Genomic DNA, 27,332 nt, shown 5'->3' with positions numbered 1-27,332 from the left:
TATCTGGAATACAACTTGTAATAAACCATCCCTTTCTTTCTCTCACGATACTCTCTGAAAGTACCACAGTTTCATATTAATTTAAATAACCTAAAGATAAAACTTACACACACACAGAGACACACAAAAAGAGATCTTCATTAAATCACAATTTAAAAGTCTACAGAAATGCTATGGAGACTCCCTGTATTACATTAAGCATACTGATTTGTGAGGAGGGGATTACACTACTCCTCTTAGGCAGTAGTGGAGCAAGACAACATTCCTGTGTTTTGTAACATGATTCTACCTAAAAGCTGTACAAAGAGGTAACTATACCATAGCTTCAAATATACAAACAATTACATGAATCATATAACATGGTGTTTATAATTTCTTAATGTTTAATTATACTTAATTTCCAAAGATTACCAGACTAGTATCCTTAAATTTTTGTAGAAAATAACTTTTCTGTGCCCCTGCCTTGCTCCTCTCCGAAAGCCTGACTGTGAAGCTGAGAGCCTTGACACAACAAATTCAGGGATTTATTCAGATCTAGGACATTGTGTTAGGAAATGCATCAACTTCTATTAAGAAAATATAAATCTATTCCATCTTCTGAACAACATCATTGCAAACAGTCTGCAATGAAACATCCTGATGAGACACAAGATATTTGAATTAAGCAGTTTCAGGATGGTTGACGGCTGAAACTATAACAATTTAATTAGTAGTTGGTTGAAACTGATCACACAAAGAGCTCATGAAATATTTCCACTGTATTTAACAGTTAAAAGAAGCCTTTGGCAAGATCATGTGTGTGTTTACAATAAGACTTCCCTCTTCTTAATGAGTTTCTCCAGTAAGTTTAGCAAGTTACACCTACATTGCCTGCTCACACTTAATTTTCTCTGTGAACTATTTTTGCTGGTTCTGACATTTATGCTAATAGGGCAAAGCGAAGACCGGCAAGGCAGCCTTGGACAACTTTTGCTATAATATGTGCAAGATACTAATTATTTTATATAAAGTCACAGACCTTACATACACACACTCTTTTCCCTAATTGAAAAATATTAGCCTACTTCTAGAAATTGCAAAAGCATCAACTTTCCAATGGAAAAAAATAGAACAAGAAACAGGATAACAGACCATACAACACACCTATGTTCTTCTGTAATCTAAAAATACTTTAGCAACTCACTGTACTCTTAATTTAGTTTTACTTTGCATTGCCTTGTTCTTTCATGAGAGCAACTATTCCCTGTTTCATTCTAGACTCACGTCTGGAGAACCGGAGTATTCTCTATGTCTCTACTTGGAACAACAGAGCTTTAATGAAAAGCCAAGTTCACTTCTAACTGTTTATCCTGGTTAAATGCCAAGAACTACAGAACGCTCTTAGGTATGCTTTACTAACTGCCAGAGTGTGCTTGTCTTTCCTAAGACTATGCACTAACTTGTTTTATTTCTCATTCCCTTTCTAAGGAAGAAACATGCAATTTATTAATCAACATATTAATTGAATAAGAAAGACTCTCACCTCCACGATTTCAGTGCTTGAATACCTCGTCAAAATGTGCTCTGCTGGATGTACCACTGAGACTTGTATGAATGTATTCAGCTTCCGATCACGGGTAGCAGCCACTAGATCCTTGCATGCTGGAGACAGTACAAAATAAAAATGAAATTCTCAAAAGAAAACTCTGGGAAAACGCTGGCACAGGCACAGGACAAAGCAGACTATGCTCCGGCTCCAGATCAGATCTCCAGAGACAAGCCGACTTAACAGAGGAAGTCCCTTGGAAGTAACTTACAGAAATAGGAAGTCACATGCTGCAGCACTGAACTGAGATTTCGTTTCCACTAAAAATACTTGCAGCTTCTGCAAAGCTCCCTGCCAGAAGCTCATCAGCTCCAGTATATGAATGTGCGTGCGCATACACACACACACTTACACACACTGCAACAGTAGGTAATTTTACATAAGCACTCATTTCATTTGCCACGAAATCTCCCTTAGCAGCCTAATTTGATCATCTCTTGTCTGACAATTTTCACAGTACACGACCATTTTAAACACATTCTAAACCAGTTAAATGCTCTCAGTGATTAGGTTAGTTTATGCAGTCTGATACTACATTAGGAACTTTTTGGTAGAATTAATCACTGAGTAAAAATCTACATACCTAAGAGCAGACAGCAAAATAACCAATTCTTTTGTCAGACTGGCATATAAATTAGAAGAATAATTGTATTCTGGCTATGTGACATCATTACTAAAACTTATTCTAGCTAACGAGTACAGAGAAATTCAGCTCTTATTTAATAATTCACTGTTATCTTTGGCTCACTCATGCAGGTGACTGAGTTGACTCTTTAGACTAATACTCCTCATCCCTTCTAACCAAAAGGATGAAAGCACCAAAGAAACAGAAAAGGAGGAAAGAAAAAAGCGCACCACTAGCTGTTCTGCAGAAGGGATGTAGACTAATGAGGTATGCATTGGCTCAAAAGCAAAACCCTACATGCTTCAGTAAGGAAGACGCAACAGTGAATACTGTGATAGCACCTACCCAGTGCTTTCTGCGGTGCATCAAACTACACTGAGATCTTAGAATCCAGAGAGAAGAAAAAAGCCTATGGTTTTGGAGAGGCTAATTGTCAAGAAAATGCTGTGAAATTTTCTAGAGTCACTGCCAACCAGGGGCTTCCTCAAGTGCAGCTGACCTTTAACGTTTTGAAAGGTGAGTCTGATTACCCTCACAGCAAGCAAAGCTGGCCTGATGAGAAGCCAAGCCAAGGAAAGCTCTGATACATACAAAAGGCCAACTCAGCTTGGTTTCTACTTTTTTTCTGGGGGGGGAGGCAGGGGGGAAACCTGCTGCTTGAGGAAATAAAAGGAAAGCTGGCTGAAGCTTTTTTACCACTCCTTCCACAACAGTTAAAAGGGAACAAGGAAGCAATTTAATCTTCAATGAGCATTTTGAAGTTTTTGCTTTAGCCCAAACTTCCAATGTAATCTCTTGGTAGACAGTCTCAAACTGACCCATTCATAATCTGGTGGTACAAGTGGGATAAGAATAAAAGGGAAGAAGGGAAAAAAGAAAGGAAAAACAGAGACAGGAAACTTAGGAAAAATGAAAATAAATCTCCCTAAAACTCCACCAGTGACTCTGTCAGGAACTCTGCAGCTGAACTCTTGCAAAAAGTACAAGTGCATGTTGAATGGAGGTAAATCCATCATAAATAATAATTTGATTTATTTGTGGGATGTCTCAAATAGATTAACTAGGTGTCACTAACTCCAAGAGTACAGGCTTTTACCCCGTTGACAAACTTTTAACAATAGGAAGAAGATTTGAACTTGGCGATATCTGAGCATAGGAAACAATTTCTATGAAAGTAGGGCCACCCAGTCCATTAGATCATTTTCCTGCAAGAAAGCAGCTTAGTAACACGATCTAGAATTTCACTGGGTAGAGCTGACATGAAGATAATTTACCTATATCTCTCCAATGGGGAATATCAGCACAAAGTACCAGAACTCTTCAGAAAATCCCAGGGCAGAAGGATAAATGAAATGAAATAAAACCTGTGCCTACTTTGTCTCTATTGTGACATTGGGTTACTGCTGGTCACAACTATTTCTTGAGTTAGAGAGGATATTCAGTAAGGTTGATGCTGGCAGAGAGATGATTTGGTGTGACACAGAAATTGTCGGTTTGAGCACAGTGCATCACTTCCCTTAAAAACAGCCCAACCGAACTATTTAACACAACATAAGGACTGCTTTTAAGCTGATGCCAAAGAAACAAGAAGTTTTTTTATATCCTGTTCATAGCCTGGCAAGTGCCACAGCCCCGCATGGCATTACTGCCCTTCGAACTATTTTACTGGCAGTATCTCTGAAAATGTTAGGTCTTCTCAAAAAATAAGTCAACACACTTCAGACAAAGCGAAACATTATATGGCTGTGGAAGTGGAATACCAGCTACATGTTATATATTTAAACACATCCATTGGGCATTATTGACATACTATTCAAAAAGAAACTGATGAAAATACAAACATTTAAGGCATGCTAAGGCTGTTTTCTTAACTGTAAATATAGCACAGCAAAAGCAGGTAACAGTTTCAATGCATTTTCCATCATAACCTATACCCAAGCAGACCACAGAATAGGTCACACTAATACTTCATTATGCTTGAATTACTTCTGGAAAAACTCATCAACAAAACTCAGTGAAATGAAGTGACAGCTTGTACCTACATGCCAAAAGTATATGAATCTACTCATTGTGACTGTTGACTCAGTGTAGAAGCTTGAGTCATCCATTCTCCTGGTGATCCCATCTCTCCTAAGCCTATCAGCGTACAACGAATGTTTAAGGAAGAACTGCATTAGGAATAATTTATGCTTTTATATCGACAAAGAAGCTAAGATGACAGGAAGACAACTCTACATATTAAGCAAAGAAAAAGAAGAAAAGAAAGACAGCAAAGTATGTGTAGAGAAAAATGAAAGGCTGCAAGGAAAAAGAATTGCTCTAGAATATATTTACAAATATTTATCTATTTTGCAAAATTCTGTGGCCTACATATAAAACTGTCTAACCATTTTAAATGCCTTAAACCAGATAACATTTAATCAATCATCCTTCAACACTTACTTTTCTAAAGAATAAAAGCAAAGAGAATATTGTTACATCCATTACTGTTGTTCTACTATTAAAGCTATAATATTATTCTCCAGCAAACAAGTGCTCCTTCTCTATCAGTCATGCCTATACACTGCCCTGTACATTCCAATACCATTACAACGTACACAAACCACACATGCTGTAAATGCAAAGTGCACAAGTAGCTGTTAGACTCTCGAGTCCTGCCACATTCAATATTTCACTGGTTTCTATGCTGCACTGACATGCTGGCTGTGCTCTTCATCCTTCTGTGTGCATACATAAAGACAACAGAGGAGAAAGACTCTTACTGTTTCCTCAAAACTAGGCTATGCTGTAAACAGAGCAGAATCTTGCTTCACAGTTTCAGTGACTGATTCATTGGATCTGGGAGTATTTTCTGAAAACACACCTCCATGGAGGAACAGAGCACAGACAGAAAGACTGAAAAATCCCTGTGACTATATGAAAATGAAAAAGGGGAAAACAAAACGAAACAAAATAGAAACAGTCTGAAAACTCATCGTCTACCTTCCCTGGAACTATAACAAGTGGCTAGGCATTCAGCACTACTCCAAGTACTAAGCCCACCAGAGCCAAAAGAAGTGAATCTGGTAGAGAAATGGGGAGATGCAGCATCTCCTAGAACTTAAAAAGGTCCAGTAGCTGGAACAAACGGACATGGGCAGAGGGACTGAAAGACATCCCCAGCTCAGAGTTCACAGAGCTGTTTGGGAAGGAAGCCAAGGACTAGCCCAAAAACTGGGAAACGGCATTGAAATTACAATGTTTATTTTTGTTAGTGGGAGAAACTACAGCACACTGGTGAATGTCTTCCCAGACTACAGATTCACAAAATGCATATATTAACCTACATGACAATTTGACAGGTAGCTTTTCCTCTAATCAGGGACAGAAACACAATTTCCCACAGCTTCATCTGTCCCGATTTTCCAAACCAAAACTTATTCCAAGGGGCTAGCAAGGGACAGGAATTAAGCACCACAGCCCTGCTGTCTCCAGGGCACACTATTTTGTATGCTGTCAAAAAAGAACAGAAAATTAGTATCTGAGGACAAGAGGCATGGGAGAAGCCTGTGTGTCTCACACACATATACATGTGAACATAATGTTCAAAAGTTTTTTTCTCATTTCATTGGCATTGCAGCAGTGTTATCATCCCAAAGCAACTTAGTTTATAAATAATAATGTACAGTCTGTCTTGGTAGACTAATTAACTGAGGTGCAGCTATTCCTTAGTGAGCAAAAGGACACATTAAATAAGAGAACACTACATTCAGACCTGTGCTACATGCAGAACACTAAACAGTACACAGTTTTCTTTCCTCCACCCTGAGTGTCGTTGAGGAGGATACAGAGGCGTATGAGAAGGAAGGGCACATCATCACTGCTTCTGTCTCTGCTGCAACCACTAACCAAGCTTGCTGAAAAGAACACCTTCAGTAAGGCACACATAAAGGCTTAGGCATAATCCAACTTCAGAATACAGACGAAAGGCTTTGGCCATATGTTCGAAGTAGGAATGTAAATACAACTGCAAGAGGGATGAGGACAGGACAAAGATGTGTTCTTTGCATGGCAAAACATGCCTGAAAGCAAATGACACAAACACCTGGGGACCGGTATTAGCACGGAATGCTGTTAATAAGCACCCCTCCAGCTACTGCTCCACAATAAATATTATTAATTGGTTTATCATAAATACTCCTAATTGATTGTCCCATTCACATTTCAGCAGGAATGCTTCAGTTGGCTGGTAGGTCAAGAGCACTTCTACCTAGGGACCAAGAGAACAGAGAAGTTACTCCCACAGCAATTTGCAATGTGGACTCCCAGTAAAATTTACCATACTACACAAAATATCAAAGGATACAGCCACAGAAATTATAATATCCATGTTATTGTAAAATGAGGGCACAGTTACATAGTCATGAAACAGCTGTGTATTAGGAGGGACACTCATTAACAGTAGTCACTAAAACAGATGTTCAGGCAAACTCCGCAATGAAAAGAATCTCTATGGAACAGAAGACTACATTTGGATCACACACAAATAAGCAGAGATCCACTGGCTTTTACCTAAGAAAATGTTCAAGAAGACTGTTCCTGTCTCTGGAGATGAGAGACTTGCATAAAAATAAAATACATTTCTGTTCTCTGGAATGTACAGCTGGTTGCTAAAGTAACCTAGTTATAGCTCAAGGAAATGCACAATTAGTACCCTTTGCGGCATGCCTGTAATTAACAGGAGGAAGAAGATTTCTACCAACAGTCCAAGGAGAAAGAGATGACAGGGAAGTCTCATCAGGTAAAGCATAAAGAAAGATATCTCTAAGAAATCTCTACAAATACAGGTTTGGGGTGAAAAAACCCACAAACACCACTAATATTAGCAGTACTCACTGTAAGTAATACATCAATATGGTGTCCAGAAAAACATCAGTTGGTACCCACTTAATTTGCAGCTAAAAGCACACAATCATTTAGGAGTCACTGAAATAAGATACATGAGTGCTGCTGGGGGAAAATGCAATATGCTGATGGAGGGTGGGATAAGTGATCATGGCCAGGAGTTGAGATGCCAGCTGCACTCATCTTCCTATTTGCATATGAAATGATAAATCTGGTTAGAATTACCACTGTGAAAATCAGAAGTGATCTATTTCAGAGTAAGTTCTGCCCACCCTGGCTTTTGCAGGTTTTTTTTTTGCAGGTTTCTTTAAAAAAAGAAATTTTAGGGTTTATGTCTTTTCTGTTTTACTGAAAGCCTCATGCTGTACTAGAACATTAAGAAGACCACTTTCTAACTGCATCCTTCTGCTTTCTCCAAGAAGGTAAGATAAACACAAAGGCTTAGACTAACTTTTCATTGCCATTACCAGCATCAATAATAGCCATATTCTGCATGTGGGTTTCGATTCTTTTGACGTGTTAGAACAGGCCTATTTTGTACTGCAGTTTTGCTATTCAGCCTGGACAGCCCCAGTTGCTTCCAGAGTTTAGGTATGATAGCTGAAGAGACTCAGGAAAGAGGCTGACTGGATCAAGGTACGGCTCATAGGCATCATATTTCCACTGCAGAAGTGAATGCATGGCTACATGTGTTAACCATCCATTCAGTGTTATTTACATTTTGGTAGTGCATTAATCCATTGCTAACGATAGACTGTTTCAGCACATTCGCTGCTAACAACCATGCTCTTCCAGCTTTACTTACGACTGTAACTGACTTCTGCCAGCTGTGTGCTCTAGGCTTAAGCTATACAATGGCAACAAGGTCGCAGAAGTGAATTCCTAGCTTTGCTCAGAGCAGCTGGTTACTTAAGTTATGAAACAAACTACTCTTGATCAAAATTTTAAGCTCCTCTAATTTTTGAAACTGTATCTGAAAGTGTGTCTCTGTGTATCTTTGTAATTCTTCTACAAAAGACTGCATTTCCTTACTGAGCACACGTGCCTCTAGCAGCACAAAGAACTCTGAGATGCTGCAGCAGTCTAGTGACCGCAAAGCAGAGGCTCTTGCTGTTGCTTTAGATTCTCAGTTGCCCTCGTTACCTTCTGTCCAAAAATATAACAGGCAGAGCCATGAGCAGAAATGGTAGTTCTGCTTGAACCTGAAGGTGATTTCAGTTCTCTGGTGAGAGAAATAAGAAGGAAAAAAGAGGGGAAAAAAAAAATTGCTTGAAGTCTTACAAAAACTCGCTATGTATTACTATACTCCAAAATATATTCATATCAAAATTAATTTTGATACTGCTATTCCAAGGCTGTAATTCATTTTGGTATTGTTGAAGCTTTAGAATACCACAAAAGCATTTAAACCTCCTGGAAACAGAGTGAAATACTATTTCTCCCTTCACCTTCTCCCAATATTAACATATCAAGTATCTAATAAATAAGAAAACTTGCTGTAATTTTTCTGAGATCTCTCATGATACCAAAAATTGAGTGGTTACAACTTTAAGTACCAACTGAGGAATTAGAAGAACAGCAAATGGTATACAGACATCTTATTTTCTTTTAGCTTTAAGTTTCTTCATATTGTAAGCTCATAGCAAACATCCAGAACCTGTAACAATTTCTTCATAGTCTATAAACAAAATACATTCTGCTGGTTCCTAACTTTGTCCTTCTCTTCAGAAATAAAATAAATGTACAAAAATATATCGGCAATACCACAAGAGGATGAAAAGAAACAGAAGTACCAAGTGTCTCTCAAAGTTTTCCATCTGCCACATGTGTTTTTTTCTAACAGCATACCTTGCCTCCTTTGACATAAGCGTTTTTACAGTGCTATGCCAGTTGTCAAGTGAAGCATTACGGGGTTTTGATCCTCAGAGTGCAGAATTACTTTACAACACTGTTGAGACAGTCTTCTCCTCTAATATGTAAAGAAAATTCAGCTGTTGCTTAGCCTTACTCCAAATCCATGTCATCATATAAATCTTTACAACATACTTTCAGGCTTGGCAAGGGAAGAAGCTTCCCTTGCAAAGTAAAGGAAGGCAGTCAAGCAATAGAGAGTCCAGGAACTACAGCAGACAAGAAGTTTCACAAAAAATTCTAAAAAACCTTCAATCTTTCAGAGTGCTTCTTTACTGCAGTACAGCTGCTTGGAGTGAGCTACTCTGGCTTCTGGGTAGAAGTCCAGCTACAGGAACTCGGATCTCAGCAGGGAGTGTTCCACCCTGCTTCTTCAGCATGTCATGCAGCCTGGACAAGCCTTCAAGGTCCCACAGCTGCATTGCTATTAACAGCAGCTAGCTTAGGCGGTAACACTGACCTGAGCACATCTAAACAATAGTGCAGTTTTAGAGGCTGTGATGAGGACGTCCCTTTCACATAGACTTGTTTGGAGCCAGCTCTAATTAATTATAAGCCAATCAACTCTGTGACCATAGCCCTGTTGCCCATGAGACACTGCTAGTGAATAAAACTATTAATTTCTTCTTTGAGTGAAAATGTTACATAGCAAAGGTGATGAAGGTGCCAAGACAAGATGCAGTAGGGACTGCAACTCACAAAAGACTGACAATAATCAGACTTGGAAGCAAAACTATTGCTCAACTGTCTAACAGAACAACCTTTAAAATTCATTTGTCCGAGAAGAGTCGTGTTCCTTCCTTTACATATGCCAAGGATGGAGCCTCCAGAGAAGGGAGAGGAAGCAGTGTAGTTTGGATCAACTTCACAAAGATTCAAAAAAATCCAACCCTCATGGGAGCGCAGCAGAAAGGTTTGAGCATTGTCAGACTCTCCATCTGCAGTGCTCAAATGAGGCAGAACATAACCTTTTAAAAAAGTAGTCAGGGTATTATTGAGCTGTATGATTCTACTGGTGTTTTTCATTATACCACCCATTGGGATGCTAAATGATAGCTTGATTCACACTTCGTTCTCTTTGCATAGGTGCCTGTCAAGCGATGAAATAAGTGAGTCTCTGTTTAAAAAGAGGGTCCTCCCAGAAAATGGAAAGCAAAGCATTAATCACTCCAATACGCCACAGGTCATCCTTCAGCAAAACAAAACCCACGCTCTTTGACTTGTCTAAAAGTAAACCAGACTAAAATGTACTTCAAAGTCAAGGCAAAGAAAAGCAAGAGACACTTTTAATCAGAGGAGAAAACAGATTTCTGCAATCCAGAACAATCACTTTAAGTCCTATAATGATTAAATTTCCTAGGCAGGAAATGCATGATAACTGCTAAGTAATCTGCATGCAAGCCGTAGTTAAAAGGATAAGATGTTCTAATATCAGTAAGACTTGTCTGAAAAGGTGGCGATTCTGGATTAATACCTAAATTAGAGATCCAAGTAAGAGACAACACTTTACTCCTCAGGGGATTTTGAAACAGCCATTCTGACAAATAAATTAAGATTACTTTAATAGCATGGAACCGGCATGAAATAGCAAAGTATAACCCCTTTTTAAGGAATTAAAAAAGACCCAAACCCAAAACAGACCAGAGACACATACTTGTGTCTTTTCACATAAATGACAGAGTCCAGAAATAATAAAAGCTCACAGATCAAGGGTTGTGTCAGAGGGCAAGTTTCAAGAATTCATCTCCCACAAGCATTTTGGATTCGTTTACTCACATATTCTGAAGAAAAAACATTTACTCCTAGACTCCTCCAAAACGTACATCTCAACCATGAGAACTCTATTGATAGATATAAACAGCCTTTAAAAAAGCATAGAGTGACAAAAACCATACTGACTGTAGCTGTTGTGACACACTTACATGTCATTTTAAAGTAACATTTTTAAAGCAGTATATCCATTTGTATTGCCATTTTCTTCAAAATCAACAGCGAGTTCATCTCCTCAAAGATGCTGGCCCATAATTATTACTCTAAATTGTTAACTCACAGATTTACAAAAGGTCTGCAAGCTTGTATTTTGAGACAGATTTAAAAGGAGAAGATATTAACGATTTCAACATGCTGCATACTAAACCAGAAAGCTGGATCCTTATACTACAAGTACTGCCATTTCTAGCAGGAGTTTCTTCAAAGGTGAAAACCTGCTATTTACACATTACAATACTAGGGTAAAACTGCCTTGGTTTTGACGAGTTGACACATGTAAAGATACAGTTTTCTCCACAGAGAAATAATTGTAAATTATTTCAACTCCTCTGTACAAAGAAATATTATTTAAGGATTAAAAGGTGGGGGGGAAGTCCTTCATGTGTCTCTGTAAAGACACCCCCTGGCAGATCTGAGATTTTAATCCAGAATGACCTAGGTATTGCTGCTCTTCATCTCAACGGGAACATGTTCAGATCTCAAAGTTGAAAACAGTGCTAGCCCATTTTAAAGTAGTTCATTTATAACCCTACATCCAACAATCCTTGGCTTTTTGGGTGTGAAGAATTCTGGTCTTCAAAGAATGCTAAGACTAAATTCTTCTTAACTCATAATGAAATTCCGTACTCATTCACCCTCTCAGAAATCAATCTTAAATGCAACAGGATTGCAGATTAAAGTGTCAGCTTTGACTTGTTCTGAACATTTGAACTATATTTCAAAGACAGGCATTTTTTTTAATTTAGTTCAATTTATTTCATTTCATTTTCATATTCCACATAACAGGAAAAAACAGACTAAAAATCTAATTTATCACAATAACTGAAGTGGCCATAAGTGTACTAGAAACTTTATTATTCACAGGAGATGGGGGTAAAACAATAAAGAAAAGCATTCTTAAGTACTTTGCTTGTTTTCAGCAAAGCCCTTCCAAGCATCTCAGGTCAGTCTGCTTGTCATGCTGCACCCAACATCATGTGGCATTTTGTGGTGCTGCATTTAAGAGAATTCCAGCTTTTTCAGGACCTGCAGAGGAATCTCAGTTTCAAGTTGAATCTCCCCACAGGACATGCATTTCAAAACTGCCCAAAATAAGTACATCTATAACTAATGTGTTCAAAAGAGGAGGATCACTTCAATCTTCTGTTAATTAGATGTTTTGCTATTTATGGCACTTCTGTTTCCACATATGAGGAGTGAAAAAAAGTCCATTGGGAAATGTTTTATAACATGAAAGTCTTACTGCAATTATTTCTATAGGCATAGTTAGAGATGTATTTAACAACTGCCATTTCAAAGACAAATGTTCAGTTAACGCTGTGCTGTACCATTAAAGTCAAAAAAGTCAAGAGCTATCACGATTTGAATTACTTAAAAATGTTTCAGTTAATATATTATTGGCCTAACAGAATTGTTTCATGTCTGTTTAGTCATTACCATTCTGCACAACAAGCAGCATGAACAACATAACCACTGTAATCTCCAAATAATCTATTTGCTTTTTGTCTCCCAAGTGATCTATACTCCTTTGGGATTACCAGGTGACTATCTCCAAGGAGAAAGACATACAAGGAATGAAATGGGAGGAGCTCTCCTGACAATTCTTCATGAAGTGTTTTACAGACTGGGCTAAAGGTCAGAAAAAACCAACTGCAAAAAGCGACAGTAAAAAGTCAAGTGTAAAGTCACAAAAAGACAGAGATGTCCACAAGTAAGTTTTAAACAAACTGCTCTAAGCCTCTGCACACCTGCTACCTAGCTTCGAAGGTATTTAAAGTCTCCAGATATTTAAGCTTTCAACTGTAAGAGGTCTCTACATCCCCGCAGGTTGGCTTCTAGACATGTCCCACTTGCCTTAGCCTTAACAATGCTGAGCCTATCTCTGTCCCTGTCCAGATTTGCAAACCACACACCTATCTTGACAGTATCAGGCTGGTAGGCAGTGGCAGGGCACAGCTGCTAGTCCATGCTCTGCAAAAACATCACTGCTGATTTCCTTCACACAGACCCAGCGGGACAGCTGAAGGAGAAACGGTGCCAGTGCCCCTTTTAACTCAGTAGAACACTGGACCAGAAAGAGGTCAGACACAGGGCAGATCCACAGGTTTATCATTCTGCCCACTGCTAACATAGCAGCTACACACCACGAAGTTGCCAATTATTACACAAGAGACGGCATATGAGCATTCGGGTCTTCCTCTTGAATTCGTCCCATGTTGATTTAAAAAAGGAAGATGTACGAGAAGAAGGTGTAGAGGGGACAACGGGTAATTTGAAAGGGAATTTCTATATTTTACCTATACTATTTTACATTCACTTGTCACTGAATTCGGGTCGCTGCCCACGGTCACTCCAGAATTCAGTCCACCTCACTAGAAAAAGGGGCCAATCATCCAACAGTCATCCTCAGCTTATTTTGTCTTCGACCCAAATTCTTTTATTCACATGGAAAGGGGAAAGAGATTCAACTGAGGGTACAAGTGTCCATTTCGATTTCATTCCTGGCCAACTCCACTGCTGCAAATACATATTCAGTAAACATTCTATTTCAAGCTTGCATTTTGCAAGCATTCCCACTAGTAAGCCTTCCCTGTGAGAATATACAGAAAAAATAAACTAAACTATGCATGCAAATGTACAAAAAAGGCCCCAAAACATAAAAATGAGCATCAATAAGATATTATCGCAGGCCAAGAGCATTCACAAAATTTTAATTCCACATTTGCTCTACTCTGTCCAGTCCTAACACATTCTCTGCCCCAAAAGCAAGGCAATTCAGGCTGCTGTCATACCCTTATGTAAGGCACACTAAACATACCCTAAAGGATTTAGTAACAGTGCAAGAATGGAAGTTCCCTAAAACTGCTTGAGTCCACAAAGACGGCAACAATTTTAAATTATGTTTAAATTAGACTGTTACGAGTGACTATTTAGAGATCCTGAAGAATTTCTAGATCAAGGCAACAGACATCTTATTATCATCATACTGTACAGAATGAGACAAGAGTCCACTGCAAGCCCATCACTAAGAAAATCCTATCGGCAAGTTACATGACAAATCCCTGCCACACAGATCACAGAATCAGTCTTAGGCTTATCAAGTCCAATCCCCTTCCCCAATCAGGATCAGCTACAGCAGGTTGTCCAGGACTGTGTCCAGTTGGGTTTCAACCATCTGCAAGGATGGAGACTTCACAACTTCCCTAGGTCATCTGTGTCAGTGTTTACCATCCTCACAGTAAAAATATCTGTGTATGGGGAATTGCGTTCTGACTGAATTTCATGTGGGTTTAGCCTCAGTCCATCATCTCCTGTTCTTTCACCAGGCGTAACTGAGAAGAGTCTAGCTCCCTTGCACTCAATCTCCCATACCAGGTATTTAGACACAAGAAAAAGATCCCCCATGAGCCTTCTCTTCTCCAGGCTGAGCAGTGCAAGCCTCTCCCCATATGAAGGATGCTCCAGTTCCTTACTAATCTCCAGTCCCTGAATCATAAATGTTACTTTTGGCATCCCAACTGACTGTCTAATAATTCCAAAATACAAGTTATTTCTCCTACTTGCCTGGAAGAAGTCCCAGGACTGCAAGGGACATCAGACAACAGCATAGAAAACTACAATTTCAGCCACTGAGGCATAAAACAAGGAATACTAAAAATGTCTCTTAAGTAAACAGTGGCATACGTAATTTCTTATTTAAGTAGAAATAAAGCTTAGAATTTTAATGCTACCAGACACTGCAGTCTGATGGAAAAAAAAGCCCTTCCACTAGGAGACGCATTGTAGTTTTAAAACATTTATGAAAATGTAGTTTATTTCTAGTATTGAAGCTATGGAGTAGACTAAAATTTATTGCTGAAAAGAATCTGCAGACACTGTATGCCTTCTAAGCCTCCCTGACAACAGCGTGGTCAAGGAATTTAAAATTAAATAAATAAATAAGAAAAAAAGAAATCAATTACATCCTGAATAGTTAAAATGTCAGCTTCCTGGGAGGTAGGAGGTAGGGAAAGGTTGAAAGAAGGCAGCAGTGCCAGGACTGCCATCCAATTCTCTGTTGCAGGTAAGGAAGTCTTACGGAGCTTTTTATAAGAACAAAGGAATAACTCATCCTTATTTGGCTTGTTGCTCTCTGTGCATAAACATCTGCAATAGAAATTACTCAGTAAGTAGTCCTTTTCATTCAGAACAGTTTCCTGGAACCACAGGGGAATCAGTCATGGATTCATCATGTATCAGGCAAGCACAAAGCCATCACGTCACGTAAGAGCATGGATATGTTGGTCATGATGCCAGTCCACCTAGGAAGATGCTGCCCATAAAAACTCCTCCCATAGCAGAGAACTGCTGGGTAAGGCATTGTTCTGCCCTCCCAGCTCAGCCACTGAGCTCTCACACAGCTCTGCCACTCGCTCTATTCTCCCGCTCCAGCATCCTAAAGACTAAATGTGTAATAGGCTACACGCGTGCGTGCACACAAACATGCACACGCCCCCCAAATCAAGTCTCATAGCATGAGGTCTAAGAGACCTACGTGGAAGGCATGCAGGGAATCTGAAGAGACTCATTTGAGAGAATGAGCTTCAAAAATTGAACTGGAAAGAGTATATATATGTTGGCAAGACAAACAATCGAAAGAATGCATAGTAGGAGGTGTAATTTTGGGGAGAAGTAGGAAGAGAAAAATAATGAAGAAAAAAGAGCAGCAGCATGTGCCAAAAATAACTTCTGACTTAATGATCTTTAATCTTATATTCCTATGAACTACCTTAAAATACCGTGGAAACACATATTTTCAGTTTCATCAGCAGAATTTAAAAGTCCCTGTCACATCCACCAGAACACCCAATACTTCAGAAGCCAAGCATTATGCTTGGAAAAATATTAAAGGACAAATTAAGGTCCATACCAAGTCGCTTGTTTGTTTTAATCTATGTGAGAAAAGTTAATAAGATAGCCCAATTTTCACAGAATTGCATTAAATCTCCACCTACCTCTATAAATTCTTAAGTAACTCAGGAACCCTTTTCCTAAGTAACTTTCAATAAACCCTACAAGTTACATTAAAGGTTTCTGATTGGAGTATTATACCTCAGAACCTAGAATCAGTTCAGGCAAAGCAGCACAAGTACCCTTACTGGTAAGGAATGAGGTAGAAGAACCATGCTAAGACTGAGCTGTCATAATTAATCTGCTCCCAGTACCCAACCTCAGTGGGGCACTGAACTAGCACACAAACCTCACAGAAAACATTACAGTTTTCAGCATAGACACAACCTTATCCCTTTGAAATTCTGGATATAAGGAATTTTGCACACAAGACAACACATATGTAGCCTATAAGAAAAAAGTGAAGTAGACAAAAGTACCATTTTTAATATCAAGAAGAAATTGATTCTACTAAGAAGCCTACCAATTTTATTTATGATGTAAAAAAGGAAGGTCCTTCCTAGTTTTATGTTCCTTCCTCCCCGGCCTTGTAAATACAGCACTTTGCCAACTCTGACAAGATTCCAGAATTTGTACATTTCTGACAGAATTTAATCCTATTATCTGCTGCATCACCCAAGAACTAAGATGCTAAAACCCTGTCTCTCAGAATGGTTAAATTCCAATAAAAACCTTTCAACTGTTAAATAGCTTTCCAAATTCAGGTATCTACAAACCCCTTGCTAAAGAGATTAGCCATAGCTTTTCAAAATTTATCGCTAGATAAGCATTTACATCAAAACATGTGAGAGTCACTGTGAGAGAATCTTTATTCTATTAGATTTTAAAATCTCCCTTAGTCACAACCCTGATTTATACACATTTGCATTTACAAGGCTGTTATCCACTTTCTCCTGGTAGTTCAAATACACTCAAGTAAGGGTAGTTCCATTAGTAAAATTTTACGTTAGTAAAACTAGGAAAAAAACCTGACTAGCTGTTTTGGTGGAAGATGAAATTTGTGTGGGACCAGAGCAAATTCATGTAAAATTCAGTAAACTGTGTCAACAAAAAAGGGTGAAATGTAAGCAAAAAAATAACAGTTTAGTAAAGCACAAACCCATCCTTCATATTCATGTTTTTGCTAATGTTGTTCCTAAAATGGTCAACACTTGACTTTTTTAAAGGGATCAACACCCTTCAGCATAAAGCATCACTTTCAGTTTGATTCAAGGAGAAATGATCACTTTTTAAATCTACCAAAAAATGTAATTTTTTTTTTTTTTTTTTCAATTAGCTAACAGAACAACATATCAATTGTTCACCAACTCGTAACATGATAACCAAGTTAGAAAGGACAATTCTGCTAGGATCAGGACTGACTCCAGGCTTATGGTATGGATTTAAAAAGAAAAAAGTACTTCTGCTTATCACTCTCCTAGGACCAGCTGCTGCTGAAAAAGCTCCAGAGAATGTTTCAGAATTGGAAAAATCATTTAGTCATGGTATTTGAGCAGCATCCATATACCATTTAGGTTCACTATACAGAGGTAAATCCGCTTCAAGACCTTTTCCAAAAGATGCCATCACAACATTACTCAGTGAAAATAAGACCGTAAAGAATAAATACTTCTGCATTTACAGTTAGGCTTTTGTCAAATCCACTATTCAGTAAAATGAAAAAATAAATATCCCCAAAATTTTTATTTTTAATTCATTCAACTACTTGTTGCAGTTTTTGGTGAATTGTGCACTTTTTAATGAGATTTCGTAAAAGGACATAACCATGGGTTACATTATTGTGTACCTTGAAAAGCACCTAGAGGCTGTGCAACATTAGATTAGGCCATCAAGCTTCACTGCCCTAACATACTTCCCAAGAAACCGAAAGCTTTTGGAGATGCTGGACAGGAGCTCTCATTAAAGTTAGTACCTGAATATGCCTATAATATGCGCAGACACATTCCTTTCTATACAGTTATCTAGATTATTATACTTACAGCCACAACTGCAATATCCTTTGCTCTCTCTTCACAACTTTAGCCAATTAGACAAATTCAAACACACTGTAATGGGTCAAAATGAATTCTATTAGTCATTGGATGGAGTAACAAACTTTCCTTTTAGACTATTTTTTCAAATGTATTTCTCCATATTAACATCATGTTCACTACTGATTTTATGTTTGAGCACCCTGACTACTAACTGTGCCTTCTGCCCTGCTCCCCCATTTTTTTCATTATTGAGTTTTCTTGTGCTGCTTTGTCAGTTCCCCATCAAGTAAATGCAACTACCTTTAGAGGTGGAAGCTCTTAAAAACTTCACAATAGTGTTTACCAGTATGCATATTATAATCTCTTTCCCATAACTTACTACATAATGCTTCAGCTGAGTTCTGACAAAGTAGCTACACTGAAATCAATGCAAAGTCAGGAACCTACAACCGTATTTAGTTAGATCTGGGACTCAAGGGCTGGGATGTTTTAAAGAAGCAGCCAAGAACAGTAACTCCAAAATAAACATCTATAAAAGAAGTGACCCTGTGCACTTTGAAGTCATGGCAAGGATTCTTATCAGCTTCACTGTTATTAGATTAGGTCTTTATTTAGGCCCAGAATCTGCTTGTATTCCTTTTGCTCTGTTCCTTCTCTTTACTCTGCACTCTGCACAGACTGACACATGCTATCTCCTAGTGCTTCATAAAACAGCATGCAGAACAGAAAGACTTGAAAAGCCAAACAAGACGAAGTTTGAAAAGTAAAACTTCCCAACGGTTATAAGGCTCAAAACCCAGCCATATTTCTAGAGTCCTCAGGAATATAAAAATCAAAAATCTTAGTCTAAAGGAAGATCTGACTCCAAAATAAGGAATGTTACAAGATCAGGTACGCTCCCAAAAGTACTGAGTATATTGCATTGGAAAGCCATAATTCAGAAGATTTTTATCATTTGCTTTAACCTCAAGAAACTAAAACCAAAACCAAACCAATATCACACGAAACAAAAAAAACCACCAAAACACCCAAAACACTTTACTAACCTTTAAAATAAAAGGAAGGCAACACTTTGGACATTTTATAAAGAGAACGCTTTCCAGAGTGTTCCAGAAGAGTTACAAACTAGAATTGTGTGATAACTGTCAATTTTTTAATACAGTTAAAAAATGGATATATTAACTGATATAAACAAATGTCTGTTTGCATACATATACTGTATGCTACTTAGTATCGTTTATATAAAGCATATGAACAAAATCATAAATACAAGCCATTCTTTGAGGGCTAGAAACCAGTATTATAGGTTAGCAACTGTTAGATTTGCCTTCCAAATTCTAAATGCTAAAGACCAGTCTAATCAAGTTGAAATGTCTCTACAGAGCCCCAAGACTTAGTTACCCAAGTTAAGCAAACATTGCAGCAATGCGCTTGCTTCGAGCAAATGTCTCTCTCATCCCTGCTTACCATGCTTCGGTTTGCCTTACAGAGAGATCTTGGAAGTCCTTGATTAGCTAAAGCTAATGTCAAGTCTTTAATTTGACATAAACCAAGACTTCAAAAGGAGAGATCCTGCCAAGGGGCAGCTATCCAGCTCGGCTGGCACAGTAAGGCAACTCATGTTTCCAGATGCACAGACCAGCCTGTCAGAGTGAGAGTCCCTTCCAGCCCTGCCAATAACCAGGTGAACAGCACAAAAGGCATCTTGACTGGCTGCCCTTGCCAGAGGTATTTTAACTAGCTGATTGGGCCAAACAGCACATGCATACTTCACAGCTAAACTGTTCCTGTCTCACTTATCAGAAAGACCTGTTTGCTGTGTACATGTACATTTAAACATCTAAATAGCACAGTGGTGGTGAGTGGGGTGGCTGGAGCTAGGAAGTCTTGGCATGGATAGGTTGATACTCCAGTGAGAACTATAACTGTTATGATAAAACTGAAGTCTTGCATAGACCACGCAATCAGTGAAAGTGGATTCCCCTAATGCAAATGTGTTACTCTTACATATATAGTATTATTTTAGGACCAAGACACTAAGAATCAGCTTTACATAGTTCCCTACACTGCCAAATATCCCTGACTTAGGACATTAGCCAGGAACATCAGTCAAAACCAAGAGATTTACACTGTTATTTATTACCCGAGCAGCAGTAGAAGTCGATGTATAAGATCACTCACAGAGCTGCAATGACTCAATCAATAATGCTGCAGAACATAAATTCCTACTAGAAACAAATGCAAAACACAAATACTGACACCATGAGCGAACAGAGCTCCGTTCAGCATGAGCCCAAACAAGTCTGAAAATGGCTTTACACTGGTTTTACACTTCTACCTGCTGAGGTACATTTATCACTGAAAGCAAGCTCTCCTGATGTACAGCTCATCTAATTCACAGTCACTGCTTGCAGCACCTTCCTCTCCATTCCTATGCCACATCACGGTCATTCTGGGAGTTTATTATCACTGGAGTATAACAATTACTACCTATGCCCAAATACTACAGTCACGTCACCTATAATGTGTATAGAAACACACAGAAAAGTTAAAATAACTTTTAACAATTATTACTGCACAGTAATTCCCCAACTCAGAGCCAGGCCTTTCTCCATGCCAACATTAAACCACTGCAGCAGAAACAGTCCCTACAGGAAAAAACACTACTCAACAAAGTTTTTGTAATGCTATAACTGTCCAGTTTTTAAAAGGCATACAGGTAAAGCTATCATGATAGAGTTAAGATAATCTAAAAGTTATTGTATCAGACAGAAGTGCATCTGCCCCAAAGGGGACAGCTTTAGGGTATCAGCTAAATGTAGACTCTTCACACATTCAGGCCATTGCAATTCCAAGAAGACAAAATTGTCTTACCAAGACTGAACTCCAGCTTTGGCTCGTTTGCAATTCTCTGAATACCTGTCAGGAAAAAGAAAAAAATATATTAGAAATAATTAGATTTCAGTGTCTAGCTTTTTAATACATAGTCAAACTTTCACATGCCTAATTCATACCTCTAACTATCTGCCATTAATTCTATTTTTGAAGACGACATTTTTCTTTTTAATAGAAACTTTCTGTTGCTGGGAAAGGAAACCAAGGGGGGGGGGTGTGCGAAAGACTGAGCCTTTCATAGTTGTAGTTGACAAGTTGGGTACTTCTAAGATTTTCTATCACAGAAACTAACAATATATCTGATGAAAAAATATTACATCTGATGATTCATTTTAAAGTAGTGACGTCATCATACTAAAAACAGACAAAAAAACCCATTCTGTGGAAGTATGTAAATCGGGTTAATGCAGTAGAACAGAACAGCTACATATATATTGTAAAGCAACAAAACCAACTTCTTTTTGGTTTTGGAAAATAGCACATTAATTCTTTTTCTCATACACCAAGAGCAATAAGAATATTTCAATTCCCTTCATTATGGAATTATATTCTAGTGCATATTTTAGTGCAAAGGCCAATATCTTCTTACTGCACTGGAATGAAGGAGTAAACCACAGAGCTGCAACAAGAGAAATTTAGGAAGGATAATTAAACACCACAGTTGTTCACCCACTGGAGGAAGTAATTGCGTCACAACTATGGTATCAATGAACCTTGTAGAAATTAAACTGTCCCATTGACATTTATATGTTGTCTCCAGTGAGCATTATTGAGTATTTGCCATTACTGAAGAAACTGATCAGATGGGAAAGACCAAGTATATGAACTGGAAAGCAAGATTTTTGTTAAAAATTAAAAACAATTAAAAAATAACCCCCAAAAAACCCCCAACCCAGACTGTTCTCATTACTATAGCTAATCATTCTAGTCTGTGCAAGAAAAATTACAGCTGCAGAGCTTAGGAAGGCCTTGGTCAATAAGAGATAACATGATTTCATTTCCTTTTTTTTTTTTTTTGGAATTATACCAAATTTCCCAGTTGAATTCTGCTGCTAGCAGCATCAGCATATTGGTCTGGAACACCTTTATCAATATGCTGGATACAGACTTGATTAAATAGCTGGGCAACTGAAATATAGTGCCCAGACTCCAGAGCACCAAAGATGACTCAACATATGGCTACGTGCTTTCAAATCCCCAGAGTGCTTTTACATCACAAAAACCAAATCTGCAATACTAATTTAAGTATCACTAAAGCTTTATGCACATTTATCAAAGTTATCAGGCTACATTTTAAACAGTAGTCCATATGTTCATATAGGACACAAAAGAAGAAAAGAATATTTCTAACTAAATAGCGCTTAAGTCTTAAGAAGAAAACAGATTAGGGAGACAAAGTCAAAAACACAGTGATCACACATTTGTTTCCTGAAGGTTATCTGCATAAATAAAAATACATCAGGTAATGACATTTATAGATAATTTTCATCAATTTGCTGCCTCAACAACTGCACTTTGTCAAACAACAAGTTAAACAACATTATGCACCCTGTTTGTGAATCTACTTGTACTGATACAGAGAGCAGGCCATTTTTACTGTGCCACTCAATAATACTCAATAAAATGAGTATTATGCACTTACTCGTAAACTGTGGCTCTCCTAGACTGTCTACTTGGGATGAGGGGACAAACTGTCGTGCTTCATCTGATGATCTCTCCTCTTTGATTTCCATGATCAACCTCCGGAGCTGCTGAATTTTATTCTGCAAACCTTCCGAGTTTGCCTCTCCCAGTGCCACAGCCCAGGATTCGCAATCTGGCTTTGATGCAGCTTCAAGGTAAAGATCGGGTTCTCCGCTCTGAAACTCTGCACTCAGAAAACAAACACAGTTTTTAGGATCATGAAAATAATGATGTCACACAATTAAAAGCATCACACACACATTTCTTTTCATGGTCACAGAACCATGCACCCCAGCCACCTCTTGAATCAAACTCCCAGTTCTTTTGTACTCAGTGCTGTACTAAGTCTATCCCCAGAGCGGTTCCAAGAGCAATTAACATACTGCTAAACTACGTGGCAGAATCAAACTGAAACAGGAAATCCTTCCTTAGCACAGATTCCACAGCCTAGCAGCTCCTCTGTGAAGACTCAACAGGTTGTATATAGGAACTTCTGACCTCATTAATATCCACGTTGTTTGCTGTTCTGCCTGAAGTCTAATTGTTTAATGATTAAATTTTCTACGAACAAAATGAAAAAGGAGGGAAAAAAACCTGAAGCTCCCAAGGAATCCAGGTAAGTAGCAAGGGTCAGTCATTTGATTAAGATTAGAACAGGAAGAAAAAACACCTTAGGCATTTCAAATTCTGCAGTATAGATGGCTTCATAGAGGCACAAATTCAATGTGACATTTAGTGCAACAAGCACTGAGAATAACAAACTGAGAAAGAAAAAAGAAAAAATCAATGCTTCTTTAAAACAAGTTACCAACTGATTTAGAAATATAAAGCTCTATAAAACACCTGTGCTGCAGTATTAATCAGGACTGAAGTATTTGTTTGGACACCAGAATCATTTCGACCCAAATAAGCCATAGATCACATTACTGGATGAAACGGAACACTTAAATGTTTTCATACTTAGTTTGAAAATCCAAACAACACAGAAAAGTTTTTTTCAGTACAAAGTAAGCTTAAATTCCCTTTTACTAGCTTGAGTATCTCACCTTGGGCACTTACCCACATGTTATTCTAAACTCGTTTGCACTTCATAAACTGAGCATCTGCCACTTACAATTAACTCTGCTTTTACTGTTGTGGGGGGAACAAAAGACACAAAGCTCAAGTCTGGAAGCCTCTTAAACTGTACCAGCAAAAATCCCTGTAGAGGTAAGACAAGTTTCTTGTCTGGTGGTGTATCTAAGGAAATCCGTGTGACTGCAGCTACTGCTGAGAATGCTGGATTAGATTTCACATAACAGTCGGACTACAGAATTCATGAGGAAAGACTGGAAAGAGCAGCAGGAAGAGGGAGAATGTCTTTCTGGATTCACAAGCAATTTAAGAAGTGCTAATAAGGATTCAAACTCTTGCTTCAGTCCTGTCTCAGTCATAAAACAAGGTATTCTGTTCTTGAGACAAGAATATTCAAAATCTGAAGGAGCTGCATATGTTCATCAGGTCCTTGTTTACACACAAAATACCTACTTGAATGACCAAACCTGAACAAGCTGCGTTTTACTGTTTGTCAAAAACTGATTTAGAGACATAGAAGTTTCAGCTGTAAGCGCTTATGTTATTTGCTACTGCATTTGAGCCATGAGAGCAGCAACCTTCAAAAAGACTGGAAATTAGAAGAGGTGAGAACTTTTCTGATGCTGGGGTAAGATCTGCAACAGCACAGTGGTCTACTTCGTTCTGTCACTGACCTCAATGATTCAGAAGTATGGTTTTATTTCATAACACTTTGGAGCTGCCAGTGGAAAAAAGGAAGGAAAAAAGAGGCAGGTAGTTAACCAGCATCACGACCAAAATTAACCAGCACTCATTCTAATTAAAAAATAAAAATAAAAAATTCTTGGCATGCAAAGCACCTGCTTACACCATTCAGCCTTTAAAAGACCAACTTTCATAAAAGCAGTCTGAAAATCCAAGATACGTTAGCTAAGGAAAGACTTCAGAGAAATAAGCCAACACTTAACATCCAAAATATGAGTATACCAAGGTGTTCTTTTCTTTTTGCTTTTTATTTTTAAATGTAAATAGGAACAGTGATCTTGTCTTGAAATATCCTACCAGTAGCTAGATTAAAAACATCTGCTTTGGGAGAAAATCAATGTTTTGCAATTGAAATCATGCTATTTATATTTACTTCTTAGCTGTGGAAATCAGACTGCCAAGCACAAAAAGCATACTGAATCACCCTTAATATGCATGCAACCAGAAATGGATAGCGAAATGCAGTAGGAGTGGGCATAATTCACTATATTCTGATCCAACAGGTGCCAGTTTTACAATCTGGAAATTCATTCTAAACTATCACTTCAAAACACTACAGTCTGCTATATTTTGATCTTTGGAGTACTCTGACAGCTAAGGTAAATTCTGAAAAGCATTTTAAAATACCTGAAAATATTCATCACTGCAAGTGCAGAAAGTTTTACTCTGCAGATCCAGCAGTTGGCAAGTTACATATTACCCACAGTGTTTCAATGCATGTAATGTTTACATACAAGTTTACATACTAGAACACACACAAGCCACGTCCAAAATGCACACTGGCAAACATGTCTGTTGCAATAAGGGAGCAGCCAGGTTTATACATATAATAAAGACCATCAGCTCTTTTCTCTCCCAGACTATGGGGACTGTTATTTTAAACCAGCTGCATACAGCAAACTCTAACAAGCTCAGACAAAACTTAGCTAAAATGAGTCTGAAATGAACAGACCCACAAATGTAATGAAGGCCTTGAACGAGTGGCAGACGTATCCGCAGAATTATATTTGTATTGCATCCTAAACACAAGAGAATTTCATGGGTGGACAAAAGCACTTTATAATTTACAGTTAAGTAGTTACTGTACACAAGCATCCTTTTTGTTATGCTGTCACTGCAGCATGAGTTACCATGAGTTAGTTTTGGAAAAAAATCCTGACCTTTTCAGGACATTTACTACTGATTTCAAAGAGATCAGTTCTTTATTTGGTATACATTCCTAGTTTTACTGCTACAATTTCTGAGTGAGAGGACACGTAAGATTTAAGAATATACAACTCTAAGAAAATTTTCTATCTACTTGGGAATCCGCAATAGTAGAATAGTAATTTTCATCTTAGTGCTGGACATTGCTAGTGGGTATTCAAGTTCAATGGCATAAACCTAGGGAAGACATTCACAATGTTAAACACAACGGCTTTCATTGCAAAACAAACACTCAAGTTACTAGTCCTAAATTCAATGCAAAATGGTACGTAATTCTATCTTCATCTCTTTTTCTTCTTGAACCAAAGGTGGTCTACATAGCTACAAGAAGCAACGTAAGACCTTTTGATAGCTTGCATAAACTCAAAAAACAGAAATAAAAAGAAAGATTCTGAGGCCAGACACTGGGACATTGATGTAACCAACAGTTACCTCAGAGTGTTTGTCCCAACCATAGATCTGTATATATCTAACTGAATTCATCATCTACCTAAATCAACATTTTACAAAGCTTTGTCTTCAGCTTTTCCCAAGATCTCTCACTTGCTTCCTGGAAGCTAGCAGAGTGATTAAAAGCAAGAGTACTGCTACTATACTATTTACATTAACACAAGAACAAATCTCAAAATGTGTGAAGTCAGATGTATTTATATTTGCCATTAAACACTACTCTGCAATTACAATAAATTGCAAGTTATAAAACACTTCTTTTAATTTCTCTACACTGTTAGTTCAGTTTTGAACTCTCCAGCTAAAAATAAATTAATGGCCACAGCTACTAGCCACAGGAGGGGAGAAGGGGAGAGAAAAGGCCAAATATTACTAACTTTAATGCATGAAATGGTCTCTAAATATTAGCACTGACAATCCGATAACACCAGCGACACTTGGATAAAGCTGCAAAAGCACACTAACACTGAGGGATCATTGATGAAATTTGTGGGAACAAATTCTGTAGCAGAGCATTCTGTGTTTGCTCTAAAGCAGGTGGATGTAGCTCACAACCACTTGGCCACTGGTGTTGCTATGCACACATTTTAAAGCAAAGTTTTGTAGTTAGAAACTGTCCAACTTCCACAGTATAAAACTGTGTTCCAACCCTCAACTTCCAATACCAAAAACCTTCCTCCCTCCAATACCTAAAGGTGTGGCTGCCCCATCCCTGGCACTGTTCAAGGCCAGGCTGGACAGGGCTTTGAGCAACCTGATCTAGAGGGAAGGTGTCCCTGCCTGTGGCAGGGGGGGTAGAGCTGGATGAGCTTTAAGATTCCTTCCAATCCAAACCATCTATGATTCTATGACTTTCCATCCCTCAACACACAAAGCCAGCAGAAACAGGGACATCACTTACACTGACATTACAGAATGCTAACCTTCTTGAACTGGAGATGCCTCACTAGCAGGTGCTTAGCGGCCCTTCCAGCAGCTTGCTTTAAAAGAAATTACTGGCAAGATTTAAATAAAAACATGTACAAAGCATATGGTCAATATCCAGGATGACAGCCTCTCCTTTTTCTAGAGAATCACTATTCTTCCTCCTATGCCAACATTTAAAGTAAGAGAGTTCAAAAAGGTTAAAGGTTGCCTCTCTTCACACACACTAGCAAAAAGTAATTCTCAGGTGTTACCTCAGCAGTGGAAAATGGTTCAGAATATCAACAAGCCACTGCCACTCTAAAATATAAAGCACCATCACAGCTAACCACCATATGCTGTAACAAAAGTAGAATGGAAGCTTTGATACGTAAATTATATCCGCAGGATATTTCTAATACAGACATCAGAGGCTTTTAATTCACAAAGCTGACTGAAT

General features: G+C 38.2%; 1 protein-coding gene across 4 annotated transcripts in view; it reads right to left on the bottom strand.

The window, feature by feature from the left end:
- The window catches only part of INPP4B (inositol polyphosphate-4-phosphatase type II B), a 309,190-nt gene that overhangs the window by 168,343 nt on the left and 113,515 nt on the right, over positions 1-27,332 (bottom strand). For all 4 annotated transcript variants that reach the window (XM_030492258.2, XM_030492256.2, XM_030492257.2 and 1 more), the window contains exons 3-5: positions 22,455-22,679; positions 20,792-20,836; positions 1,523-1,641 (exon numbers count right to left, since the gene is read on the bottom strand). In XM_030492258.2, coding sequence (XP_030348118.1) covers positions 1,523-1,641; positions 20,792-20,836; positions 22,455-22,545 — 255 coding nt within the window. In that variant the 5' untranslated portion in view covers positions 22,546-22,679. The remainder of the gene's footprint in view (positions 1-1,522; positions 1,642-20,791; positions 20,837-22,454; positions 22,680-27,332) is intronic.

The sequence above is a fragment of the Strigops habroptila genome, chromosome 7, assembly GCF_004027225.2.
Source record: "Strigops habroptila isolate Jane chromosome 7, bStrHab1.2.pri, whole genome shotgun sequence".
NCBI classification, from domain to species: Eukaryota; Metazoa; Chordata; class Aves; order Psittaciformes; family Psittacidae; genus Strigops; species Strigops habroptila.
Note: the sequence above shows the minus strand (reverse complement) of the source record. Positions and strands in the feature narration are given on the sequence as shown.